The sequence below is a fragment of the Pavona decussata genome, unplaced genomic scaffold (assembly GCF_977016875.1).
Source record: "Pavona decussata unplaced genomic scaffold, jaPavDecu1.1 SCAFFOLD_130, whole genome shotgun sequence".
Classification (NCBI taxonomy): Eukaryota; Metazoa; Cnidaria; class Anthozoa; order Scleractinia; family Agariciidae; genus Pavona; species Pavona decussata.
This window is the reverse complement of record NW_028145544.1, coordinates 2,648,904-2,671,749: the sequence shown is the minus strand read 5'-3', so window position 1 is coordinate 2,671,749 and position 22,846 is coordinate 2,648,904. Positions and strand designations below refer to the sequence as shown.

Here is a 22,846-nt window from a genome sequence, read left to right as displayed (position 1 = left end):
GACTGTGTTGTCTGAATAATTGAGAGATTTAGCATCGCGTTTACGGCAAACGGCAAACGCCAGGCTGAAATTCTCTCTTTGATGGAAAACAATGAAGCTTTTTTTGGTTTAAGCTTATCTCCAGCTAGCAGGCGACAGCTATCGAACAAATACGAAAAAGAGAGAAGTGAGTACGAGAAACACAAGTTTATGCATTTTAGAACAAACAGCGCCTTGACGTTTCCCGTTTGGCGTTAGCCGTAAACGCGAAGCTAAATCTCTCTGAAAAATGGCTGTGGTGTTGACTCCGCTTGCTACCCAGGGGTTAGTTGCATAAAATTTAACGTCGGGTGTAACTGCTAACGCCAGACCTTCAGCCCAGTCACATTCAGTATTTTAACGTCTGACGATAGCATTTACACCCATCGTTAAGTTTTATGCAACTCGTTCCAGGTTTCCGCGTTTGTTTCGGTCAGCGGTAACCTGCCGCGACTCCTCCTTTGCGATAGTCTGCTAGTGCCAGAAGCATTCCATTGTCCTCGCGCACAACAAGCTGTACTACGCCCATCATTGCGTTCGGTGTCCCTTAATTAAAAAAAAAATAAATGTTGAACTTAAAAAAGCAGAAAAATACATTCCATTACATAGGGTGATCTTTGTTGATGTTAAGGACGGTGCCTACAAATACCGAAGTATTTTTGCGCGGTTTATGACTATGCGGGAAAAGGAGATCTTAGCGAGGGCTATTGAAATCCAAAAAGAAAATTAGGGGGACCACGCATTTTTTTTAGAGATAATTAAGCAACAATTGTTCTAAAAAGCAGTAAAATACAAAGCAATGTATGGTGTTTTGGGCCAAATTGAAGCTTTGTTATCTCTGAAAAATGCATGGTTACCTCCAATTTTCTTTTTTGGATACTAAGAGCACTTGCTAAGTTCTGCTTTCTCCGCATAGTTTCAAACCGCGCAATAGTAGGCACCACCCATAGGAAACCCGAGTATCTCGAGATGCGCAGACAGTATGTGCAGTAACAAAAGTAGGCACCTTCCTTAGAACTTGAGTTTCAAGATTACGTCAAACGTTATTTGCCTAGTTCCTGTACAGCTTTCTCACAGGCCCTCACCGTCAATTTGTTTTGTAATCGCGTACATGAAGTGAAATTTGGATATGAGATTATTTGTTTCGGTGACGTATTCGAGACGAACGGCCGGGGAAAGCCTCGTTTGCTCGGACTACGTGACCCGAAACATATTGACCGAGATGAAAGACAGAGAGAGTCTACTCAAGTCAGTGTTAGCCATGGTGTTTAAAATTGTATTTCACAGAATAATTCAACGGATCAACTATCCATCTAGTCAACTGAAATTTAAACAATAATTCATGAGTTAGAAATACTGACAAAATTGCAGAATTCTTGCTTAAATCGGCGTTGGAAAATTAATTGCAATTCTGTGTTCCATGAAAAATAACCATAACATTTATGATCTAGAATTTGTTTAGGCAACGAAAGAGTCAACGGAGAAAAATAATGTGGAGATTTTATTTATTTACCAATAAACAGTGTAGTGTCTTTGGTGATGCGCTTGTGTCCATATCGCTTCAGTCCTTTGAGGATATTCTTTGGAAAGTTTGGTTCAGCCAAGACATAGTCGGGAAAGAGTTGACTGTGAAGTCGTGGTTTGGATACAGCATCCTTCAGAGTGTCTCCAAACCAGAAATAATTCATCAATACCTACACAAGGAAACACAACGTGAAAATAAGCTTCCGCTTTTCTCCACGGGTATTGAGTCCTATTGGACGTTTCGAATTCTTAAAGGGACTGGGCCCTAGTTTACACGTTGTTTAAATTGCGTCATATGAAGAAATAAACCCCATCGCCAGAAAGATCCAATACAAATTAGTAAGTTTAACAAGTTTGGTTATATTTCATTCCGTAGTAACCAGGCTGTGACCTGTCAAAGGTCCACCAAATCCATACAAAGTCTCTAATTTTTCCGATTTTTGAAAGCCTTGGTTGGTTGGTTGGTTGGTTTGTTGATTGATTGATTGATTGATTGATTGATTGATTGATTGATTGATTGATTGATTGATTGATTGATTGATTGATTGATTTACCTGTGCCAAAGCAGTTGCGATGAATCTTCCTCCAGCCGCTCCAAACACCATCTTTACATTTCCACTTTCATCTAAGATGACTGAAGGTGACGCAAGTGACTTGAGTCTCTTGTGGGGCTTGTAGGCATCCACTTCCAGATGAAACTCACTCACAAACATACCGAGAGCATCCCGTAGCTGATTGTTAAAGATTATTCCCGACTGCTTGCTACGAAATTTAGCACCAAAGCTGTAAAAAAGGAAATGTCATTTCTTAAGCGGACACTCTTGTGTGTGCCTGGATCATGCATGTGCCAAAAAAAAATTGTATGCCCGTTTAGGGGATACAAATGAAAGCCTATGTTTACGGTACGAGAGCATGAGTGTACAAAATGTATTGTTTGGAGATGGATAGGATAGTAATGAGCATTCCGGTCAGGAATCTTTAGAAAAGCCTGGAAATTCTTGGCAATATCACTGCATCCCTTCCTGTGGAGGGAGGTGTACAAATTGCGCAAAAATTTGACAAAGAATCTTTTTTCTAACATGAAATTGTTGTTAGAGCTCTAGGGAGAAAATACTAAGCGATTCCTCCGAGAAAAAACCAACTATAATCAGTTTCTAGCGACTTCTCTACAATACACAGGAAGAACTTGAAATTGAATTGGCCAATTTTTTCAAGTTACAATCCATTTCCATCCTAGCTATCCGTCGGCATCCGCAACCAAAGATTATTAATACTAGTTTCTGTGCACTAGTAGGGTTATTGCTAACACAACTGAATCATTATTTTGACTATTCCATCAATTCAAGTATGTTTTTTGGCTATTTAAAGTGACACAAAAAAAAGGTGACACTGCCTCTTTAAAGATATGGAGTTAAAAAGGAAAGGTCGCTAGTGGTGTCTACTTACTATTTGTTGATTGACGTTGTCAACGCGACTGCGTTTCCATCTTTGTCTATCACGGACAAGTGAGTGGTGCCGTCTGTGACGTCAATGTGATAGTTAATAGGGCCATAGTAATTATAAGGATGTGTTTCATTGTTTATTAACTTGCGAAGCTCTTGTCCCTTGTTAGGATCCAACATGTCTCTAACTACCTGCATAGAAACGATGAATAGTGAATGAACATTCCGTATCTTATCTAACCAATTACCACATACGTAAGCAGTCGACAACCTCGTTCCCAGGGTCTCTCAAGAGGAGAGATCTTGGGAACGAGGTTGAGCAGCCGAATGAACCAATCATGATTAGGACTCGTCCAAAACAAACTCAAGTACAAACGACGTCCAGCGCGGGAAAGCGAGGGCGAGCAAGTGTCGATTGGTTTTGAATGCTCGATAAGCCTGCTGGAAAATGCTGAGCAAACTGCCTAGCGGTACATCGCGAGGCAATCAGCTGAGCTGTTTCCTCAAGTGTGCGCTTGAGTTTTCGTGAGAACTTCGCCTCGCGAGGCGAAATCTCAAACATCAAACACGACAGATATTTTCCTCACGGCTGCGCCGATCGCCTCGCGAGGCAGTTTGCTCAGCTCTTTCCTCAAGTGTGCGGCAGGCTTAGCTCCGCAGTCTTCAGGGATCGATTGATTTTGGTTTACTTTCAGTTGGATAAGGTGCGTAATCTGGGTTTCTTCTCCCTTATACTCGTCACTGTAATTGAGAGGTACTTCTTTCCGACTTGTTTCCTCAAACTGTGCTAAATGAACTTGTACTCCTACCAGATTTGTTTTGTTACTGAAATCAGGATCTGTGAGGTATGTTAATCTCGCAGCTGCGAAGTTAAACGCCTCAATCATGCGGTGATACGTCAGAGTCGGTCTCTCCTTTATGTCTTTTGGTCCTAAATTGAACCCTATTGAGGGCGGCAAAAAGAAATAGTTATGAGTTCCTGTATCCCGTTCCTCAAACGTCCCCGTAAACCGGCGTTCGCGCCCGTTGATCAAAAAAGGACGGTGTTTTAACATAAATAGTCTTTTTCGATAAAATTACGCTGTTAGAGCGGTTTCCAATTGAGTGTTGTAAAACCAAAACCAAAGTAATTACTCTGGCCAATCGCAACAGATGTAAACAACACAACGAGCCAATCAGAATTCGAAGCAAAGACGTGCATGTAACCGGCGCCAAGCGCGGGAAAACACGTGCGGCCAAAACACGATTGGTTTTGGTTTGGATTCCCATTGGCTGAGAAAGTGGAGGGAGTTTTGTTAACCAATCACAGAGTGTAGTAATGCAAAACCAAAGCAAACGCGAAATTACTTTCGACACTCAATTGAAAACCGCTTTAGAACAAAAACAAAATAATGAGTTAAGCGTGTATTAAGCCGTCACTCTCAGTTCGGAAAGTTCCCTCCCCCACCCCACCCCCTAATAAATCTTATGTCCCCCGTACAATGCCACTAGAATAGTGAACAAACATAATAAAGGAAGTGATCACCAAAGATTAAATGTCTTGATGTTCAAACAAATTCTCCCAAGTAGTACCATAAGAAATATATGAAGAGTGATAAAGAGAATATATATATGTTGATATTCGGACTCCAGGAATTTACAATTGAAGAGCATCTTCGTTCGGAAAATTAAATCCATACAACTCACCTTGAAGAATGTTTAAAATATTTATCAAGGTCGCTCCACCTGCAGGGGGTGGGACAGTCAATAGTTTGTAGCCTTTCACCCCAGGGAGGGAGGCTTCCAATGGCTTGACTTCGGTAGCTTTATATTTTTTTAAGTCCTCTAAGGTAATATTACAACCAATAGACCGTAGGTCTTTGACAATCTGTAAAATGTAAAGAAACTTTCGTAACTCTCAATGTGTTATTTTTAGCTTGTCTTTTTATCTCGGGTTTGTCGGAAAAACAGTCCGTATTTTTCTGCGTCGGTTCGTCGTAGGAACGAGTGAGGAAATGAAAATCTTGAAGTGAGACTGGTGCTTGCGCGCGAGAATCACGTACTCGGCGCGTGGAGCCTCGCGAGTTCGCGCTTTCGGCGGTTCGTGCGCATGTCAAGGATAATAACGACTGTTTTGAGGTCTATGTAACCCAGACGACAAATCAACTAACCTGACCAATCAGTTGAATCGATAATCAATAATCACTGTATATCAGTTAATGATTGGCATTAGAAATCAAGGAAAAAATAACAAAAATAGACCGACGATATTACTGCCAACCAGGAGCCAGGCGCCATAATCATTAAAAGCTATGAAGTTAGAAGGCATTTGTTTTGTTCACATTTTTTCACGACTGATATAATTTTCAGTAACCAGTGTTATCTACTGAGTCTCAACCTCGTTCTTCTTGAAAGGATCCAGGGAACGAGGTCGAGGTTGTCCTGAGTCTAAACTACTGAAAGTTACGTTGTTTCTTCGGCCCTTTTATCATAATAATAATAATAATAATAATAATAATAATAATAATAATAATAATAATAATAATAGTAATAATAATAATATAATAGTAATAATAATAATAATAATAATTATAATAATAATAACAATAATAATAATAATGATAATAGTAATAATAATAATAATAATAATAATAATAATAATAATGATATAATAATAATAATAATAATAATAATAGTAGTAATAATTTATTACTTACATAGCGCGCGAATCATAAACAGATGCTCTCGCGCGCTTTACAATATAGATAGCCTAAATAAATATGATTTAAAATTACAATGGAATTGCAAGGTCAATGGCTAAAATACAATGATCAACTTCATTCATAAGGAAATAACCTATGAATAAAATATTTATAGATGATATATTCCTAATAGCTAATTATAATTCTAATAAAGGTCAAAGGCTTGTCGAAATAAACGAGTTTTCAACCTGTCCTTGAAAGATTGAACACTTTGTGCGCAGCGAACTGCGTTGGGTAAATTGTTCCAGAGCGCTGGTGCATTCCAGAGTTTTGATTGTCTTAGCGGCCGTGGAATGTCCGCTATGAAATTGGCCTTTTCTGGTCGCTCTTGCAAAATGAAATCATCAAGATGTAGCAAAATTTCTCGATTACTCTTGTATGATAAGGTATGAAGGTATGATTAAAGCCAGCGCGCCACATTGCCTATCTATCATCTCATATCCAGCGCGCGCTCGTGGAATAATTGTCTTATTAAAAAAAACAACCAAGAAATATTGCTAGAACTTGCTGATTTCGCTTTGCAAGAACAACCAGCAAACAATTTTGAAAATGGTCGCTGTTTCTCGGGCATGGTATAATGGCTGATATACCCTGGCCGCTAAGCCAATCAAAATTCTGGAATTGCATTATCCAATGATCGTGTTTCTAATAATTATTTTAAAAATGCTCGCCGATCAATTAGCGCGCACTATCACTGTACGATTCAATCGGTAACGATTACTACCATCGTTTGATATCGATTGAATTCAGTTGATTGATTGAATAACCTCAGGTTTTCAGTCTGTAATGTAATGCTTAAAACATTAGCAGCAGTGTCAGTTTATCGGGATTTCTCAAACTCATTAATAATTCATCAAGCCAAAACAAAGCAAATCACTACAGTGAAGGAGGTTTAGAAATGTGATCTTAATTATCAAAAAATTTTGTGAACTTTTGCTTCGAATTTCTCCAAGAATTATCAATAGGTTGAGAAGCTATATCAAACACTCGAAAGAGGGTTTCCTCCTATTTCCAAACATCTCGAAGTTGGTTATAAAATCTCGGCTGCGCCTCGTTTTTCCAACCTACTTCTCGGTGTTCGGAAGTCTCTACTCTTCCTCGTGTTTGATATATTACTTAAAACCACGAGGCACAGCCGAGTTGTTTTGGACCCGATAAAACACGTGCTGCGAGTTTTTTTTAACGGCTTCAAAAACATTCCTGGAAAAGTGTGTGTCAATAGAGTTCATAACAATGATGCTTTTGTGATCGTTGGCAATTATACCATACGAGAAAAACATTAAACATCGCATACTAATAAGGAGGAGGTTTTTATCGGGTTTTTAAAACCACTGCACTTGATGTTTTATCGACCATTTGATAAGTCAATGGGCTTATGAATTACTAATGAGTTTTTGAAGGTTTATTTTGTCACCTGTTCAGCCATTTTTCCAGTGTAGAAAACATCAGCGCCGGACTCAGCAATCTCTCGAAGAGTTTCTCCATATTTGGTCCGCTTTATTAAATCACCAACTGCAATGAATGTACCATTTGGCCTAAGCAACTCACTGAAATTTAAAGAGACAAAAATACTGAACAATGACTAAGGGCTGGTTTCCATATGATCGCGGATCGCAGATCGCAATAAGGTCTGCGATCGTCTGCGATCATATGGAAACTACTTCTGCGATCGTCTGCGATCCTGCGATCGCGATCGCAGACGATCGCAGAAGATAGAAGCATGTTCTATCTAAAGGCTGGTTTCCATATGATCGCAGACCTTATTGCGATCTGCGATCTGCGATCCGCGATCATATGGAAACCAGCCTTAAGTTGTAGATATAATAGGTATAAAATGTAGCTTTCTAAACTCTTCGCTCTCTTGGAGAACGGGAAAAACGTCTAACGCCTTGAATACGAGCTTCCTCCATTCTGTCGTCAGAATCTGGAATAATCATTCCCCTTCAGATAATTCTGTCAGGCTATCTCGTATCAGGGATCTCAGACGTTTAAGAGACAAGAGACATCCTACTTTTTTTGTTCCTTAGGAGCAGGCTCAATAGGAGTTCTCAGATAGGAACTTGCTCATCTTCTCACTTGTGCGACTCGTTATGTGTTTCTGATGATGCTTCTGTTCGAATACGCTTTGTTTACAAAAAGGTGTGTCATTCTAAGACACGCCTAGCTTCTCTTTTTGTCTCTCTTAATCTCTGTCCTTGTCTGTCTGTCTAGTTGTCTTTTCTCTCTCTTTCTCTGTCTATCTGTCTGTCCGTCTATTCGTCTTTTCTCTCTGTCTGTTTGTCTGTCTGTCTTTGTCTTCTCTCTCTCTTTCTCTGTCCTTGTCTGTCTGTCTGTCTTTGTCTTTTTTCTCTCTTTCTCTGCCTATCTGTCTATTCGTCTTTTCTCTCTGTCTGTTTGTCTGTCTGTCTTTTTCTTTTCTCTCTCTTTCTCTGTCTGTTTGTCTGTCTGTCTCTTTGTCTTTTCCCTCGTTCTCTCTCTTTTTCCCCTCGCTCGCCCCCTCCACAGATGTGCCCTGCGCCTTTTACTGAAACGCCTTCCATGTTGACAAGACGAAAAGTACAAGATTGCTTTCCTTACCTCAGTCCTGGATCATTGCTAACATTATCCGCATTCATTCTCACTCCAAATGCCAAAGCATGAGTCGCTTTAAACCCTTCATTAGCGATCTTAATAGCAGGTACAAACAAGTCTTTCCACGGAAGGCTGCCATATTTTTTCCATGCTGTTTCAAATCCCCGGACCTCACCAGGAACACCAGTAAACTCTCCTTCGCCTGGCATCCCAGTCTTTACTTCTAAGAATGGAAACGAATGAAAAAATGAAAGTGAATTCAAGAGAGAAACAAAGAACAGAAATCTCCTACACATACCCCCTTTTCAGTATAAAAAGCCCTTAATAATAATCACCATCAGCATTTGATGATGATGATGATGATGATGATGATAATGGTAATGATGATGATGATGATGATGATGATGATAATGATGATGATAATGATGATGATGATGATGATGATAATGATGATGATAGTGATGATGATGATGATGATGATGATGATGATGATGATGATGATGATGATGATGATGATGATGATGATAAAATGACGCTTCTAGGAGTAGCGCTATCAATGCATCAATTAAAAAGAAAAAACATCCTGATCCATACAAACGTCTTATCAACATGGGCTGGTCCCGTCTCAAATTAGAAAATAATGAAGTATAAAACAGAAAAGTAATCATCATCATAATAGTAACTATAATAGAAACAGTAACAACAACAACGCCATTATTTACACACGGAGTCAAAATCTCATATCACCCTGTGATTCTCGATATTTTTGCGACGTTTATGTTCCGCTTTCAATAAATTAGGGGGATCGTTTGAGTACATTTGAAGCAGGAGATGTCTGTTTCTCCAAAAATCATGACTAAATTCTAAAAGCAAGAGGATAATTTAGTTCTAAGTTTGAGTCTGTCTAAATGAAATCCTAACGTTTCCAAGCGTATTGCACGGTGTTCCCTGTTTTACTGTTTTCCTGTGGTGCTGTTTATTATGCTGTACAAAGTGGTTCTAACTTTTGAGTCTGTGGATGAAATCCTTAAGTGTGACCATTCAAATGAAAGCTACTGAGCAGTACTTTCCTGTGGTACCGTTTCTTATGCTGTACAAAGTGGTTCTAACTTTTGAGTCTGTGGATGAAATCCTTAAGTGTGACCATTCAAATGAAAGCTACTGAGCAGTACTTTCCTGTGGTACCGTTTCTTATGATGTACAAGGTGGTTCTAACTTTAAGTCTGTGGGCGAAATCCTTAAGTGTGACCATTCAAATGAAAACTACTACGCAGTACTTTCCTGTGGTGCCGTTTATTATGCTGTAACAGGTGGTTCTAAATTTCGAGTCTGTGGATGAAATCCTTTTAAGCGTGACCATTCAAACGAAAGCTACTGAGCAGTACTTTCCTGTGGTGCTGTTTATTATGCTGTACAAGGTGGTTCTAACTTTTGAGTCTGTGGATGAAAGCCTTTAGTGTGACAATTAAAATGAAAGCTACTGATCATGAGTAGTGCTTTTCTGTGGTTTTTATTTTTTCTGTGTAAAGTCGCTTGTAACTTACCTCTGTAGTTCTGTTGGTACATTAGATGTTGAAGTTCCCTCATGGTGTCAGCCCTTTCATGTCCAACAACAGCTTCCCTAAAATTGATCGCCATTGTCTCACCTGCAGGCCATTCAAATAAAATGACTTTTTAAATGTTTGATAGAAGGAATTAAACAAAAGCATTCGGTATGGTCCGATGAAACTTGTGCGGGGGCTGGTTGTCGATAATCGAAAAATGAAACGACAAAATAAGCTATGTACCCTACCTAATTTGTAAGGAGAATTTTGGTGAACTAGGCTATTTATCTGCTTTGTTTTACCCGTTTCATAAAATACAAGCCTAATGGGAGGGGAATGAAAGGGACACGAGTTTTCATGCGAGGTGCGCACCCAACACAGAACTCCCTTCCAAATCCATGAGTCAAAGGCCAGACGGCAAATTCAGGGGACTACCTTCCTACTCTTTCCGAAAGTTAGACGCGATCATTTCAATTCAGACAAGGTGTCAAGCACAGTTAGGATTAGCCTGGGTATCAGGCTTTTCGGGGGGGGGGGAGGGGGAGGGAGGGAGGGATGAAGAGAGGAAGGGGAAAAGGGAAGAAAAGCCTTCCTCTCCTCTTCTCCTCCTCCCCCCTCCCCTTAGAAAGGCCTGATACTCAGGTTAAGTTGGGATGATCTTAATACCGGTTTATACTTTAAGACTATCGTTGGTATCCCGGTTAGGATTCGAACTCACGACCTCCCTCTCAGCAGTCCAAGCTCTTACCAACTGAGCTCACCCAGTGGCGGTATCTGAAAGGCCAGATTTTTATGTCCCATTTCGCGTCGACCGCAAATTAAACCCTTTAAAAACCAACAAAAATCGCGGTGAATCAACCAATCACCAGCACCGAACAGGAAACCAGTAATACACTGTTCTTTGAGAGGCCAATGGCCTTGAAGTGGAATACAGTGAAGGTTTGATTATTAGGGACTTTAATCGCAACCACGACAGCAACGCTAAGGAAAACGTCACTTGAAAATCTAAGTTGGCGTTACTTGTACAACTTCGCGATTATTCCAACTTGTACAACGTGGCCGAACTATCCTGGAAAAGAACAGGCCGGGGAAAGGCGTACAAGTCAAGGCAGAGAATAAAAAAAATTCACCGTCGTGTGTTCATGTTATCCACAAAACCTTAAATTTGGTCATTGCACGGTGTTGTTTTGCCGAGGACGGCGAAGAAATGTACCAAAATTTACAACGCACGTGCAGGGCCGTTGTTGTCTCATTAGATCCTATTGCTTTGTGACGTTCTCGTTGCCGTTGCCGTAGTAGCTGCTTAAACTCCCTATCATTTAATTAAGGACGATGTCTCCTAATAAAGAGGTGTTTTTGTGCAATTTATGACTATGCAGGGAAATGGCCGGGCACGAAGAGTAGATCACACGTTTGATAGCACAACCTTTGTGCCCTGTAAGCGGGCACCCATCTCGGAAGCTAGCTTACAACTGTTTGAAAAAGAAATCGTAAGTAACCTACCTCTTGTCTTGTTATAAATGATCATAAAGCCTCCTCCACCGATGCCGGCTGAATGCGCATTCACCACGCCAACACACAGAGCAGTTGCAATGGCGGCGTCTACCGCGTTCCCATTTTGATCCCTTAAAACTTTAGCGCCGTATTCTGAGCACGTTTTGTGGTCAGCTGCCACGGCGGCGGTTTTGAACTCGAGAGGCTCCAAGGGTTTTCCATGAGGTACAAAACTAAATATATACAAGTATATAGTTTATTACTGTTATGCTGAAAGCTTTTATTGTCACATAGTGAACAAGCCAGTCTTTGATTCACTGAGAAATGAAAAAATTGGGTAAAAGGGACAAGGTCGCCTGGTTTTGCTATCACTTTGAAAAGTCAAGACACATCTTCTGTTCCTACGATTGTTAGTGATTTAGACGTTAATGCATGGGTATTAAAATAAGCCTAAACTTGTAATCGTCCTTTAAAGGTAATTCTGTTAGATGGAAACTAAAATAAGTGTTTCTTGCCGCAGATTGACAAATTTGTGTTTTCGAAAACAAATTAAATATAAAATATTAAATATAAAAAAGATGGGTTTAGGTTATTAGGTTTCTTAGAACCAAAAAATTCGAGAAATCGGTCAAACATTATATACGCCGAAAAATTGATTGAAGTAAGAGGGACCGCCCGCTCAAAAAATTGGCTGCATCCAACCTTAATTATCAGCTGCCTTATGTTAATAGGTCCAGAAACTTGGAAACAGCAAATTTAACACAAAAATAAGAAAATGAATAATAATAATAATAATAATAATAATAATAATAATAATAATATAAATAATAAATTAATTGATAACGTACGGACAGGCATAGCAAATGTTGTTTTTTGACTATCAAAATCTTGTTGGCGTGGGATTACGCGACTAAAACTGTCATGATCTAACGCAAGGCCAACAATTGTTGACAAAAATATTGGTTTAATAAACTTTTCAATGCATTAACCACAGGAAGAAAATATGTTGTACAACAGTGCATTGTTACCCAAGGCTTTGTTAACAAGCCAAGATATTTACCGCTACGGAAACAAATGACCGTAATCTTTTCTTCTCGTACCTTCTCTTCTGCATTTGAGGTTTCCATCGTAAAGTGATCATCCCGTTTATAGATTCATAAATCTGTTCACCAAGTCCAGATGCGTACATGATTGCGCCAGCAACACAGAAACCTGTGAGAACGGCCAGAGTTCGTTCCCATAGCAACTGGCTTTTACTGCCAGCTTTTGACGACTGTGGCATGTTGGGAAGTCGCTGTTCACTGGAAACTGCCGGATCACGTCTATGTAGTTTTAACACCAAGTTGAAGTTTTGCAGACTTTTTTATCGGAGGTTTCTGAGAGGATGAATATTTAAACTACAGGGCAGGGTTGTTCGAAAGCCGATTAACGCTAATCTACGATTAAAAGCTAATCGAGGTTTTCATCTCCCTTTTTTTTTAAAAATGATTTTAAAGCCTAATTGCAAGCTGAAGGTAAAGAGAAGTCTTTGTCAAAATTGAGGGGGAAAAATCTTTTCGAAGAATCTTTATTGACTAGTAATTAAACTTGAATCAAAGTTCACGTTAACCCAGCATCTGAGCTTAATCGAGCTTTGAACAACTGGGCCCAGAGTAACGGATTAACAAGTCGAAACACCTATGTAAAACGCCGTTAATATACGAATCTATAGGAGTTGTGCGCTTCGGGTAATGAGCTTGTGGCAAGTGCTATTGGAATCCAAAAAGAAAATTGGGGGCATACAATAATTCAACAAAGGCACGCAAAGCGTGCGTGACCTATGTTAAAGTTTTTGAGGTTACTGGGTCCATTTTTTAAAGCACAATTTTTATCCCACATGGGTTATGAGCAATCACCGTGAAAAACACTTCGACTTGCTCACTAGTTGAGGAATGAGGGAACAAAGGACTTTAAGAATCTTTATCAGACAAGCAGTTGGTGTTTAAACTAGTTTGTTTCGTCAAAAAGTCTCTCTTGTCTTTCATTGCAAGTACGCCCGAAATCTTTTGACGGGTGATTGTTGTCACCGATAGTGGTGAAAATATTGAAATAAGACTAAAAGGTGCTGCCTAAATTGCGTGTGAAAATTTAGGTTGGTTCATATTACATCGCAACGGTTTTCACCTTTTTTTTTGTTTGAAGAGAGCAATCGTCAGACATTACATGGCGAACAGGCTACATAAATATATGCATTGTGTGCAAATAAGTGTCACACGAAATACGCTTAAACATACCTTCCCAGAATAGTAGTGATCCCAGTAAGATCCTGAACACTCTAAACAACGGACTGTAATCCCATAATCTGTCCCTCCAACATTCTTTCTACAACGATTCCAAGCAAGTACCGGTATTTTCAGTCCGCCCATCGCGGAACCCCTCAATTTATCCACCCGCCGGTCACGAGGACAGAACAGTTTCAATAATTTTTTCTGTCAACTTTTGTCATTCATCAACGTCTGAAGGAAATCAGTTTTCACGCTATTATGAATTGCCGGCAATTTTTCTCCTTATTCCACGTTTATCATAAACCAGTGCGTGACCGAACAAAATTCATCATTTATAGCACTAGCTCAGTGCATCCTTCTTGGTCCTTCATGGTTATACAAGTACACACCAAATTTTTCCCAGGTTTATTAAAATTTGATTATATGTTTTACGTCCCGACGTAACTACTCGAATCATCGCTATAATACCCGGAGGAAGAATGATTTCCGTCTCCTACTCGTCCGAACAAACTACGGAAAGAAAAGACTCCTTTACCAGGGTATTAAGGAATGGAACCTTTTAGAACAGTCTTTCGATTTCAAAGCCATAGACTCATTTTTAATTTTTAGGCAACGTATCAAAAGCGTGTGTTTAGCTAGTTTTTAATCCTTATTCCTAAATTTTATTCCTTTTTGCTGTGTCTTCACCTACAGTATTTTCTATTTTTAAAATATTTGTAATTTTTAAAGCATTTGTAATCTTTTAAAGCAGTAGTAGTTTTTTCTCAATCTACACGCCCCACTGAATATCACTTTCGTGATTTGGGCTCCCTGTATAAAGATTGTTATTATGATGATGATGATGATGATGATGATGATTATTATTATTATTAGAACTGTTCAATACTCGAACTTAATCGAACTCAATCGAACCATTGGGTTCGACTGAATCAGTCGGTAAACGAAAAAAATTGAACCAAAAAAATTGTGAGAGTTCGATTGCGTTAGATTTCCGAACCCAATCGAACTGTTAATCGCACGTTCTAGATCTTCACACGAAATAGGAAGGTCTCTCTTCGCATGCAAAAACAACAAAGAATAGAGTGAACCGAACAATTAAAAATTAATGTAACTTCACTGTGACATCATTTTATGATCTACTACTGTTATCATCCGGTAGTCTTTACGAGAAAGTCATATAACAAGCCGAGAAATGCAATGAACGGAAACATAACTAATTCAACAGTATAAAGCTTTGTTGTTATAGTTTTTCACTGAGTTTTGTTTACAATACCGGACGCCAATTTGATGGGAACAATCTGGTCTTGGATTGTCAGATAACGTTACGAGGTAACGTCAAAGTTTGAGTGCCTTCCATTGCTCCAAATTTTGGGTTTGGTTGCCGAACCGAATCGAACTCAATCGTTCGATATAAGTTCGATTAATCGAACTTTCGGTTTGGTTCGAGTACAGCCGAACCTCCATGTGTGACCACCTCTCGTTAGGCAAGTCTCTCCTCTTTCCGTCCCTTGGAACGAGTCTCACTCGAGTCTCTCTCTGTCTCTCTTGGCTCCAGGGAACGGAAATAGGAGAGGCCCTGGGAACAAGGTTGTTAAGGATGTTGCGGAGATCTGAGTACCAGAGTAGGGAGGTGCTCTTACAACCAAAGCGCTCAATAGACCATTTCCGAGTTGCTTGGAACCTCATTATGAAAGCGAGGCTAAGTGCAAAGTTTTTGTTATGAAAATTAGTTTTCATTCGTATGCAAACAAAACTTATTTTCGTCTGAAAAGTTTTCCACTTAGCCTCGCTTTCATAATGAGGTTCACAGCAACTCGGAAATGGCCTACCTTATTATAGGAAATTAACAATGCACGATGACAACGCGAAGAAAATTTACGTTACAAAAATTAACGCGAATTGTTAAAAAGTTAGGTTTACATGCATTTCAATTTTTCGATAAGTATCTTGCTTTAATTATTTACTGCGATTTTCATAATTCTGCAAACTTGCACTTTACATTTCTGAATGCCAAACTGCGTTTTGGCTTCCGTCAATAAAACCTTCCAAGACAAGTGCACGGATGTTTCTAAGTTTTTTTTAAGCCGAAAATTTGGTTTTGAAGCCTAACTAGACCCTATCAATTCAAAAGATAGTGACTCTGAAGAGCCAATAGAGGAGTCATGAACTAATAAGGTTTTGTAATGAAATAAAGGTGCTTTAAAATAACAATGTTGTAAAATAGCGTGCATTAAATTTACATCGACATCAATTAAGATACATTAAATTAACGCGAATTTTGTAAAATCGCGTTAATAAAGTGCATTGTTAATTTCCTATAATAAGGTATAACATCTGAACTCTTAGCAACGTGAAATAATTTTTTTATTAAATTTTATTGTCAACTGGAAGTTTATTACGAAACTTTTGGATGCAGGGGACCACACAACGCACAAATAAACTGTTCTGAATACGTTCCATTGCCGTATCTCTTGAAGTAGAAATGCACGTGCCAGACGTCAAGTTTATTGTTAGTACCAAAGATTTAAACTAGTTGCCCTGTCAAAATTTGATCATTTTTCCAAAAGCAAGTAGAGGTTCAATTTACCCGATAAAGTATGCCCCAAATCTCGCAATATATAAAATGCTTAAACAATATTTTTAAATTGCAGTTACACCAAATGCAAAATTACAACCTGTTGACTTAGAACGGGAGACCATAAAAGAAGAGAAAGAACGACTGTTATAACCTATTCCAAGTTATTTTTAGCATCAAAGGCTGAAGGTTCTGACAAGGATTCGTTGGGGAGGCTATTCAAGAGTAAGCAAAATGGAATTTTTTAAGGCTATAAAAACTGATAAGTCTCCTAAATTCAGGATATGTTTGGTATTAAAGTAACTTTAAAGCTCCGATTTAAAAGATTTGCAGTAATCAATCATTAATACGCAAAAAAAATTCTTTCGCCCCCTAACATACCAGACTAACAATTAGCAAAAAGTAAAACAACCTTTAAATAAAATTTTGATGTCTAAAACCATTGAAAAATGAACGTGTTCTCTTATAACTTATTTATTTACTTTTTTTATAGAAGACTACCAAGGTATTAAATAAATTAGTCTAAGGAGACGCAAGATAGGAAAGCTTCATAGTTCATCTCCAATGCGAACTCCATCAATCATCATCTCAAGGGCTTTTTTCATGCTTGAGACAACTAAGATGAAAACGAATTAAAGTGTCAATTTATTTTCATAAATACAACGAATAATAACGTGGAGGGGGGAAGGGAGATCTAGAGAAGGGGTGTAGTTGGTTGAGAAGAAGGTCAAGGGGTCTGTTCAGATAAAAAGCATTTTGAGGAGTTTGGTGTTATTTACACTACATATTACGTTGTACAAACGGGTTTTCAGGCGAGAGAGGGCGTACATTTTGTTGCACAAAGTAGCAGTAGACCTTCACCTTTCAAAAGCTCTATTTTCACTGGACCCTTGTAACCTGCAGCTGCATTGTTTTCAGGGTTGGGAACATTGTTCTGTTTTTAATTCTTTTGTCCTCTCGACCAACCATGTAAGACGCTGCAAACGGTGCACTGGTCGCCCCAAAATAGCAGCTATGGGCTAAAGACGCTTTTATACGGTATTCTAGAGAAAGCTGATTAGCCCCCAAACAGATTTAAATTTACTAAGTACTTGGCGTTCGAAGTGGTGACATCCACAATATAATTTCTACAACGGGCCAATTTTTTCTAGACATGTTTTTGAAAGTGGTCATTTTCTGTAGGACTTTACACCTTTTGTATTGATTCTTCAAAAAATCACCAATTGAAGGCTTGCAAATGTTTCATGCTCCGACATAGAAAAAGAGGAGGGAAACTTGAAGAAACAGTTCCAAAATTTTGTAGCGTTAAATTCACTTACTTCCAGCCGTGTTTCCATAGTAGTATTTATATGACGGATTGCCGTTTTTGTTGTTGATGTCTTTTTGCACTCTACCTGAGGAATCTGAAAATAAGCAAGGTATTCAATTCACTACAAGAATGAAAAAAATTTTGGTGGGCTAAAACACGACTACTATCTCACAAACAGTGTGTTTTTCTCAGGACAAGAAAAGCAATTGAAGGGTATTGCGCAAAACTATTTCAAGTGTCTTTTCTGCCTCTTCACATCAAAATTATTCCAAATAAGCTCTTTTTGTGGCTTTAATGCAAAGAATTAGCCCTTTACTTTGTTACTAAAGATTAAACAACCTCAAGCAACGCATTACTGGGTGCAAACCAAAAAAATCAGTCAAGCATTGGTTCCCTGTTGTGTCTGGGTCATTCGCCTTTCAAAGAACAGCAACAAGCTAATTCCTTCAGTTGGTATTTTTAGTCTTTTACTCAAAACTAAACACAAAACTAAGTTTGCCAAAATAGCACATCCAGATTTCAAGGCAAACAAGTTACTTGTCATGTGATAGTCTTGTGTAAAACCAGTTCAATTAGAGACTGGGTTTGAGCTCAACTCAAAGCCCAAATTCTAGCCACATTTAGATTCCTATGCCGCTGCCTCTATAAAGAACAATTATAACATTTAACAATCAAAACTTAATTTGTTTTACCTAAAATAAATATCCTAGGAATGTAGGCTCCATCTATCTGGAACTTGGTGTCCTGTGGCTCTTCCTCATCCTAAAATGTGTCAACCAAACAAATTGAGTTAAAACTGAAATATCGTAAATTAAAGTGCTATTACACCCCAAGAGGCTTATTGATTAGGTGGCCTCAAGAAGGTTGAAGGCTTATTACTGACATGGTGGGGGTGGGGCTATCTTAGCATTTTCAAAATTTTACCATGTAGATAACAGAAACGTACCATTAAGGGGTCATGTATCACAAATAATAACATTTTCAGCTTAAAACTACGTGTACAATGAAGAACAAGTTTTCCTAAACATCAACTAATGCTCTGACTGTTTGTATGCCTGAGTTTTGAAGTACAGTTGGACCTCTATTCAGCGGTCACCCTCCATTAAGCGGCCACTTTCCAAAGTCCCAAATTATTATTTTGTCAGTAAAGTGCTGTATTCGATACCTCTATTCAACGGCCAACCTCTATTAAGCGGCCAGTTTTCAAAGTCCCCAGGGTGGCCGCTTAATAGAGGTCCAACTGTATTTGCTTATAATTTGAGTGTCTGACCTCCAAATGGGAGGCTTATTAGAGGGGTCCTGTCATTGCCACGAATGGAATATGTACACATACAGCACTTTACCTTATCAAGTCTGAGGGTTTGCATTGAAGGTAACGTAAGAGGTTGGATATTTGAGGCTAATTATTTGAATAAATTTATAGATTTAAGATTTTATACCTCAACATTGATCATCACAAACTTCTTGCTCAATTCACCTATCTCATTTGAATCAGCAAATTTGGGTTTCAGTGCTGAAAATAAAATCACAGTTTTAAGTTAAACAAGAGTGTAGCTTAGCAAGAAACTGCTCCACTTTGTCTCTCTTTATCCAAGTGTAACGGCAACACGGAACCATCATTATGCGAAGACGATGGAAATGGATCGGACACGTCATGCGATGGGAGCAAGACAACATCACTCGCACAGCCCTTCACTGGACACCAGAGGGGAGACGAAGGCGAGGATGACCCAAGATCACCTGGCGTCGGACTGTGGAAGCAGAACTGAAGACCTTACATCATACCTGGGGAACCATTCAGAGGCTGGCCAGGGACAGACAGGAGTGGCTTAATTTTGTTGCTGCCCTACATGCCAAGCCGGCATATGGGCATGAGTGAGCTAGGAGTGACCGGCAACACACTGCTTGGGGTAACCCTGGGATGACCTGGCATCCCATCTAGCTAGTGGGAGTAGCAATACTCTTAATGTAACATAAATTTTGCTGTCATGCATACCTAGGTTCCACGCACGACGTAATCATGTTCTAATCGCACGCTTCTACATGTACAATGTAATTTCCATTGCAATGTGGTTGTTACTCAAATTTATCTCTGATATTTCAAGTTTCTCTGAAACCCCCAAGCACAAAACACCCAGTTACTTTATGCTTAACAGAAACCAGGTTAAGTTCAGGCCACGTGGGCTGCTTAGGCTCTAGTGCAACTTTATCATTATCTGAAGCATAGAGCTGAAGTTATCCACTGTAACAACTGGGACCAGTAACATACATGTACCTTTGCACGCTCCACACCATGACTTGTGAATGATCAACATTATAGGTTTATGACTGAAAGTAAATTAAAGCAACACAAATTAATAAAAATTATCCTAATTGTAAATTTATAATGTTAGCATATTGTCACTGAAAAGTCCTGCAAGAGGAGTGTGAATTGAAGTATCGTATTGTATCCCATGGCACCTGATACCCCACTGACAGTACCACATCATGTAGTATTGTGTCATATCGTAAATGGGACAATTACTAGGTACATGTAACTTATTGTATAATATGTGATCAAAAATATACTTATAAAAAACAGGACAATAATTTCAAGCCCTTCATGTCTTAACTTCTTTAACAAAAATAACATTGTGATGAATGATCAATTCAAGACTTTACGAGACAGTAAGAACTGTGTTCTTTGCTGTGAGTGTGAAATCATTACTCCAAAAAAGCTCTGCAAAAAAATTATTGAGACTGTAAGATCCATGTACTAACTAAAATTTGGTGATTTGCTGCCCCTAAAAAGGGACAACAAATTGTTTGCAATTTGGGTGGTCATGCAAGGCTTTATTTTTTTGCTCCTGTATAAATTGACCAAAATCATGGCTGTTTAAATCACGGCTATTTACATACAGTAAGCAGACCAAACCATGGGCCATTATCTATCTCTTTAATTTATTATAAAAGGGTTGAAATATCCTTCAGACCTCACCTGGACTGTGCCTCTTTCAATCCTTCAGCATACGTTTTCCAGTCTATATGTTCTCCAAAGCCTTAAAGGGAATGAAACACAACTCGTTTACCACCCATTTAACACCCAAATCAAACAGTTTCTACTTCAGAACTTCCAAATTCTAGCAACTGATCAGCAAACGCGAGATATCTTCCCACAACCGCCTTTCGTGGCATACAAACGCGACCTCAACCTAAGAAACATGCTTGTACGCTCTCACGACTACTCTTCCACTGACCAGTATGGATCACATGCGTGTCAACGCCCCCGTTGCCATACTCACCAGAACATCAGCCAAGACACCGAGATACGAGGCCCTCGCTACTCTTTTTCTGTCCATGGCCATTTGACCTACCAGTCCAGTAACCTTGTGTATTGCATATCCTGTAACCGATGCTCTACCATTCTTTACATTGGTGAAACCGGGCGGACCCTCAGGAGCTGTTTTAGCGAGCATCTGCAACAACACTCCAGGGTTCCCTGTGGCCCAACATTTCAACTCCACGGATCACAGTATTTCAGATATCCGGGTGCGGGGTATGAGTTTATGCAATGGGACAAACCTCCATCGAAAGCAGTGTGAAATGAGGTTGATTTTCCAACTTGGGACTGTTCAGACGGATGGACTTAACATCAATAATTTTAACTATGTTTGAATAATTATTGTAACTTTCAATGCATGCAGGCGCTACTATTCATATGCGCACGTGCTTCCAGTAGCGTACTTCAATGGTTTTCTCCACACTGAAGAAGGGTTATATACCCGAAACGTCTGTGTTTCTTTCAAACCATTTTTGACACTTTTTGATAATTAGTTTTATATCAATCCAATCCATGAAACACAACTGTTTGAGTTAATGATAAGTGCTGAAACCAGAGGTAGGGTGGGGTTGGGTGGGGGGGCAGGGGATGAGGGGCTACCCCCCCTCCCCCAAATGCCCAATATATTGATAACAAAATATAAGGCCTGTAGGGGCAATATATTGTTTTGTTTTTTTTTACTTCTAAAACATTTTTTTTCACTCAAGCTCCCTCCCCCCACTTAACTTTAATAGACAAGGAACTATGTTTCGTATCTGCCAGTGAGTCTGTTTGCCACATTAGAGCTAATTTGGAGCAATTTGGATTTAACATCCAAATTTTCACTCAGCATAGTTTATTTCAAACAAGCCCTTCAATTTGGTCAGGACTACAAAGCATAATCCCATCACTTTTATATTCGCCACCTGCTTTTAATGAATCAATTTTGCATTTTTAAAAATATTGGGATCTCCTTAGTGAAGCTCACAAAATGTGGCAAAGATTGCCTAAGACTGATTTCTAGGAGACTTCCTGTTATAAATATTGCCTGGTGCAGTGGATTAAAGGGCAAGGGAAACAAAACTACCGCTAAGAACAGGTATACAAACAGGCTCATATTATAGCCACGTCCTAAACTAATCCACAGCCTTTATCATACATGTTGACGTGTACTATTTTAAGCTTTAATATATTGCAACACTTGGACAGATTTATTTATATTAATTTTAACGAAGACGAATCGCTTATTTTCGGTTCCAAAAGTCTCATATGCCTGCAAAAGCCATTCAAATTAAAGGATTACTGTGTCCTAGACTAAGCTTAAATTTTCACGTGCACGAGAGAAAAATTAAGCTGCCCTCAGCTCAGCTCATTATCGCTAATACATGCAGAGCAACAATATATTTTAGTAACTGTGAAAGAGGCAAAAGTTTGACTATCCCGTTACATACATAAACTAGTATACTGTCTAGTGAAGACTTCTGTGTTCCCTTCATAGTTTTGCTGTACCGAGATCGGCTTCAAGTGCAAAAGTTTTGATGCATACTATCGATAGTACACGCCGATCGCTTGTAAGAGGGCAAAAACTGATTTTAGGTCACAAGCTGAAAAATATTCATTCTTGTTCACAAGATCCAACTTACCTCTTCCAAGTGATCCATCGGCTGCAGAAATGCATGAGAATACGGAACACAGGAATAAAAATACTAGAGAATTTGAGGGGATCGTAGAAGCCGCCATGACAGAGCAGCTGAATGAATGAGATGTTATTGAGAATGAATGGGTTTCCCTGGGAACTACCCTTCTAATCAGCAGGGGGTAGGGTGAGGTCGGCTGCAGCAACTGGGGTCGGGTACTTAGGGACTTCACAAAATATGTGATTATAAAAAAAAAACTCTCTTCCGGCAATTTGGAATATCCTCCCAATTTTTCGGTGACATTCACGGAAAAGATTTCGAATATCTTAATATCCTGCTGTACCGTAACTATTTCGTGTTTCCCTGACATTTTCCCGAAAATCTCGCCAGATTCGCGGAGGAAAAGTTCCTGTGAAACTTGGACACCTA

General features: G+C 39.1%; 2 protein-coding genes across 2 annotated transcripts; both read right to left on the bottom strand.

Annotated features, from left to right (window-relative positions):
* Positions 1–141: 141 nt before the first annotated feature.
* On the bottom strand, positions 142–13,705 carry LOC146468661 (glutathione hydrolase 1 proenzyme-like). Its single transcript, XM_085124441.1, has 12 exons — positions 13,608–13,705; positions 12,435–12,656; positions 11,344–11,567; positions 9,841–9,942; positions 8,303–8,519; positions 7,140–7,272; positions 4,671–4,851; positions 3,794–3,927; positions 2,989–3,176; positions 2,097–2,325; positions 1,532–1,712; positions 142–564 (listed from the first exon to the last, which is right to left on the bottom strand). Exons 2-12 carry the CDS (start codon positions 12,614–12,616, stop codon positions 452–454), a joined length of 1,884 nt encoding a protein of 627 aa, XP_084980567.1. The 5' UTR covers positions 12,617–12,656; positions 13,608–13,705; the 3' UTR covers positions 142–451.
* Positions 13,706–15,954: 2,249 nt separating this feature from the next.
* LOC146468660 (thioredoxin domain-containing protein 12-like) lies at positions 15,955–22,555 on the bottom strand. The gene is made up of 7 exons (XM_085124409.1): positions 22,424–22,555; positions 20,460–20,520; positions 19,758–19,810; positions 18,922–18,995; positions 18,175–18,244; positions 17,493–17,576; positions 15,955–16,789 (listed from the first exon to the last, which is right to left on the bottom strand). The coding sequence occupies exons 1-7, from the start codon at positions 22,518–22,520 to the stop codon at positions 16,722–16,724; spliced, it is 507 nt and encodes a 168-aa protein (XP_084980535.1). The 5' UTR covers positions 22,521–22,555; the 3' UTR covers positions 15,955–16,721.
* Between the last annotated feature and the right edge of the window lie 291 nt (positions 22,556–22,846).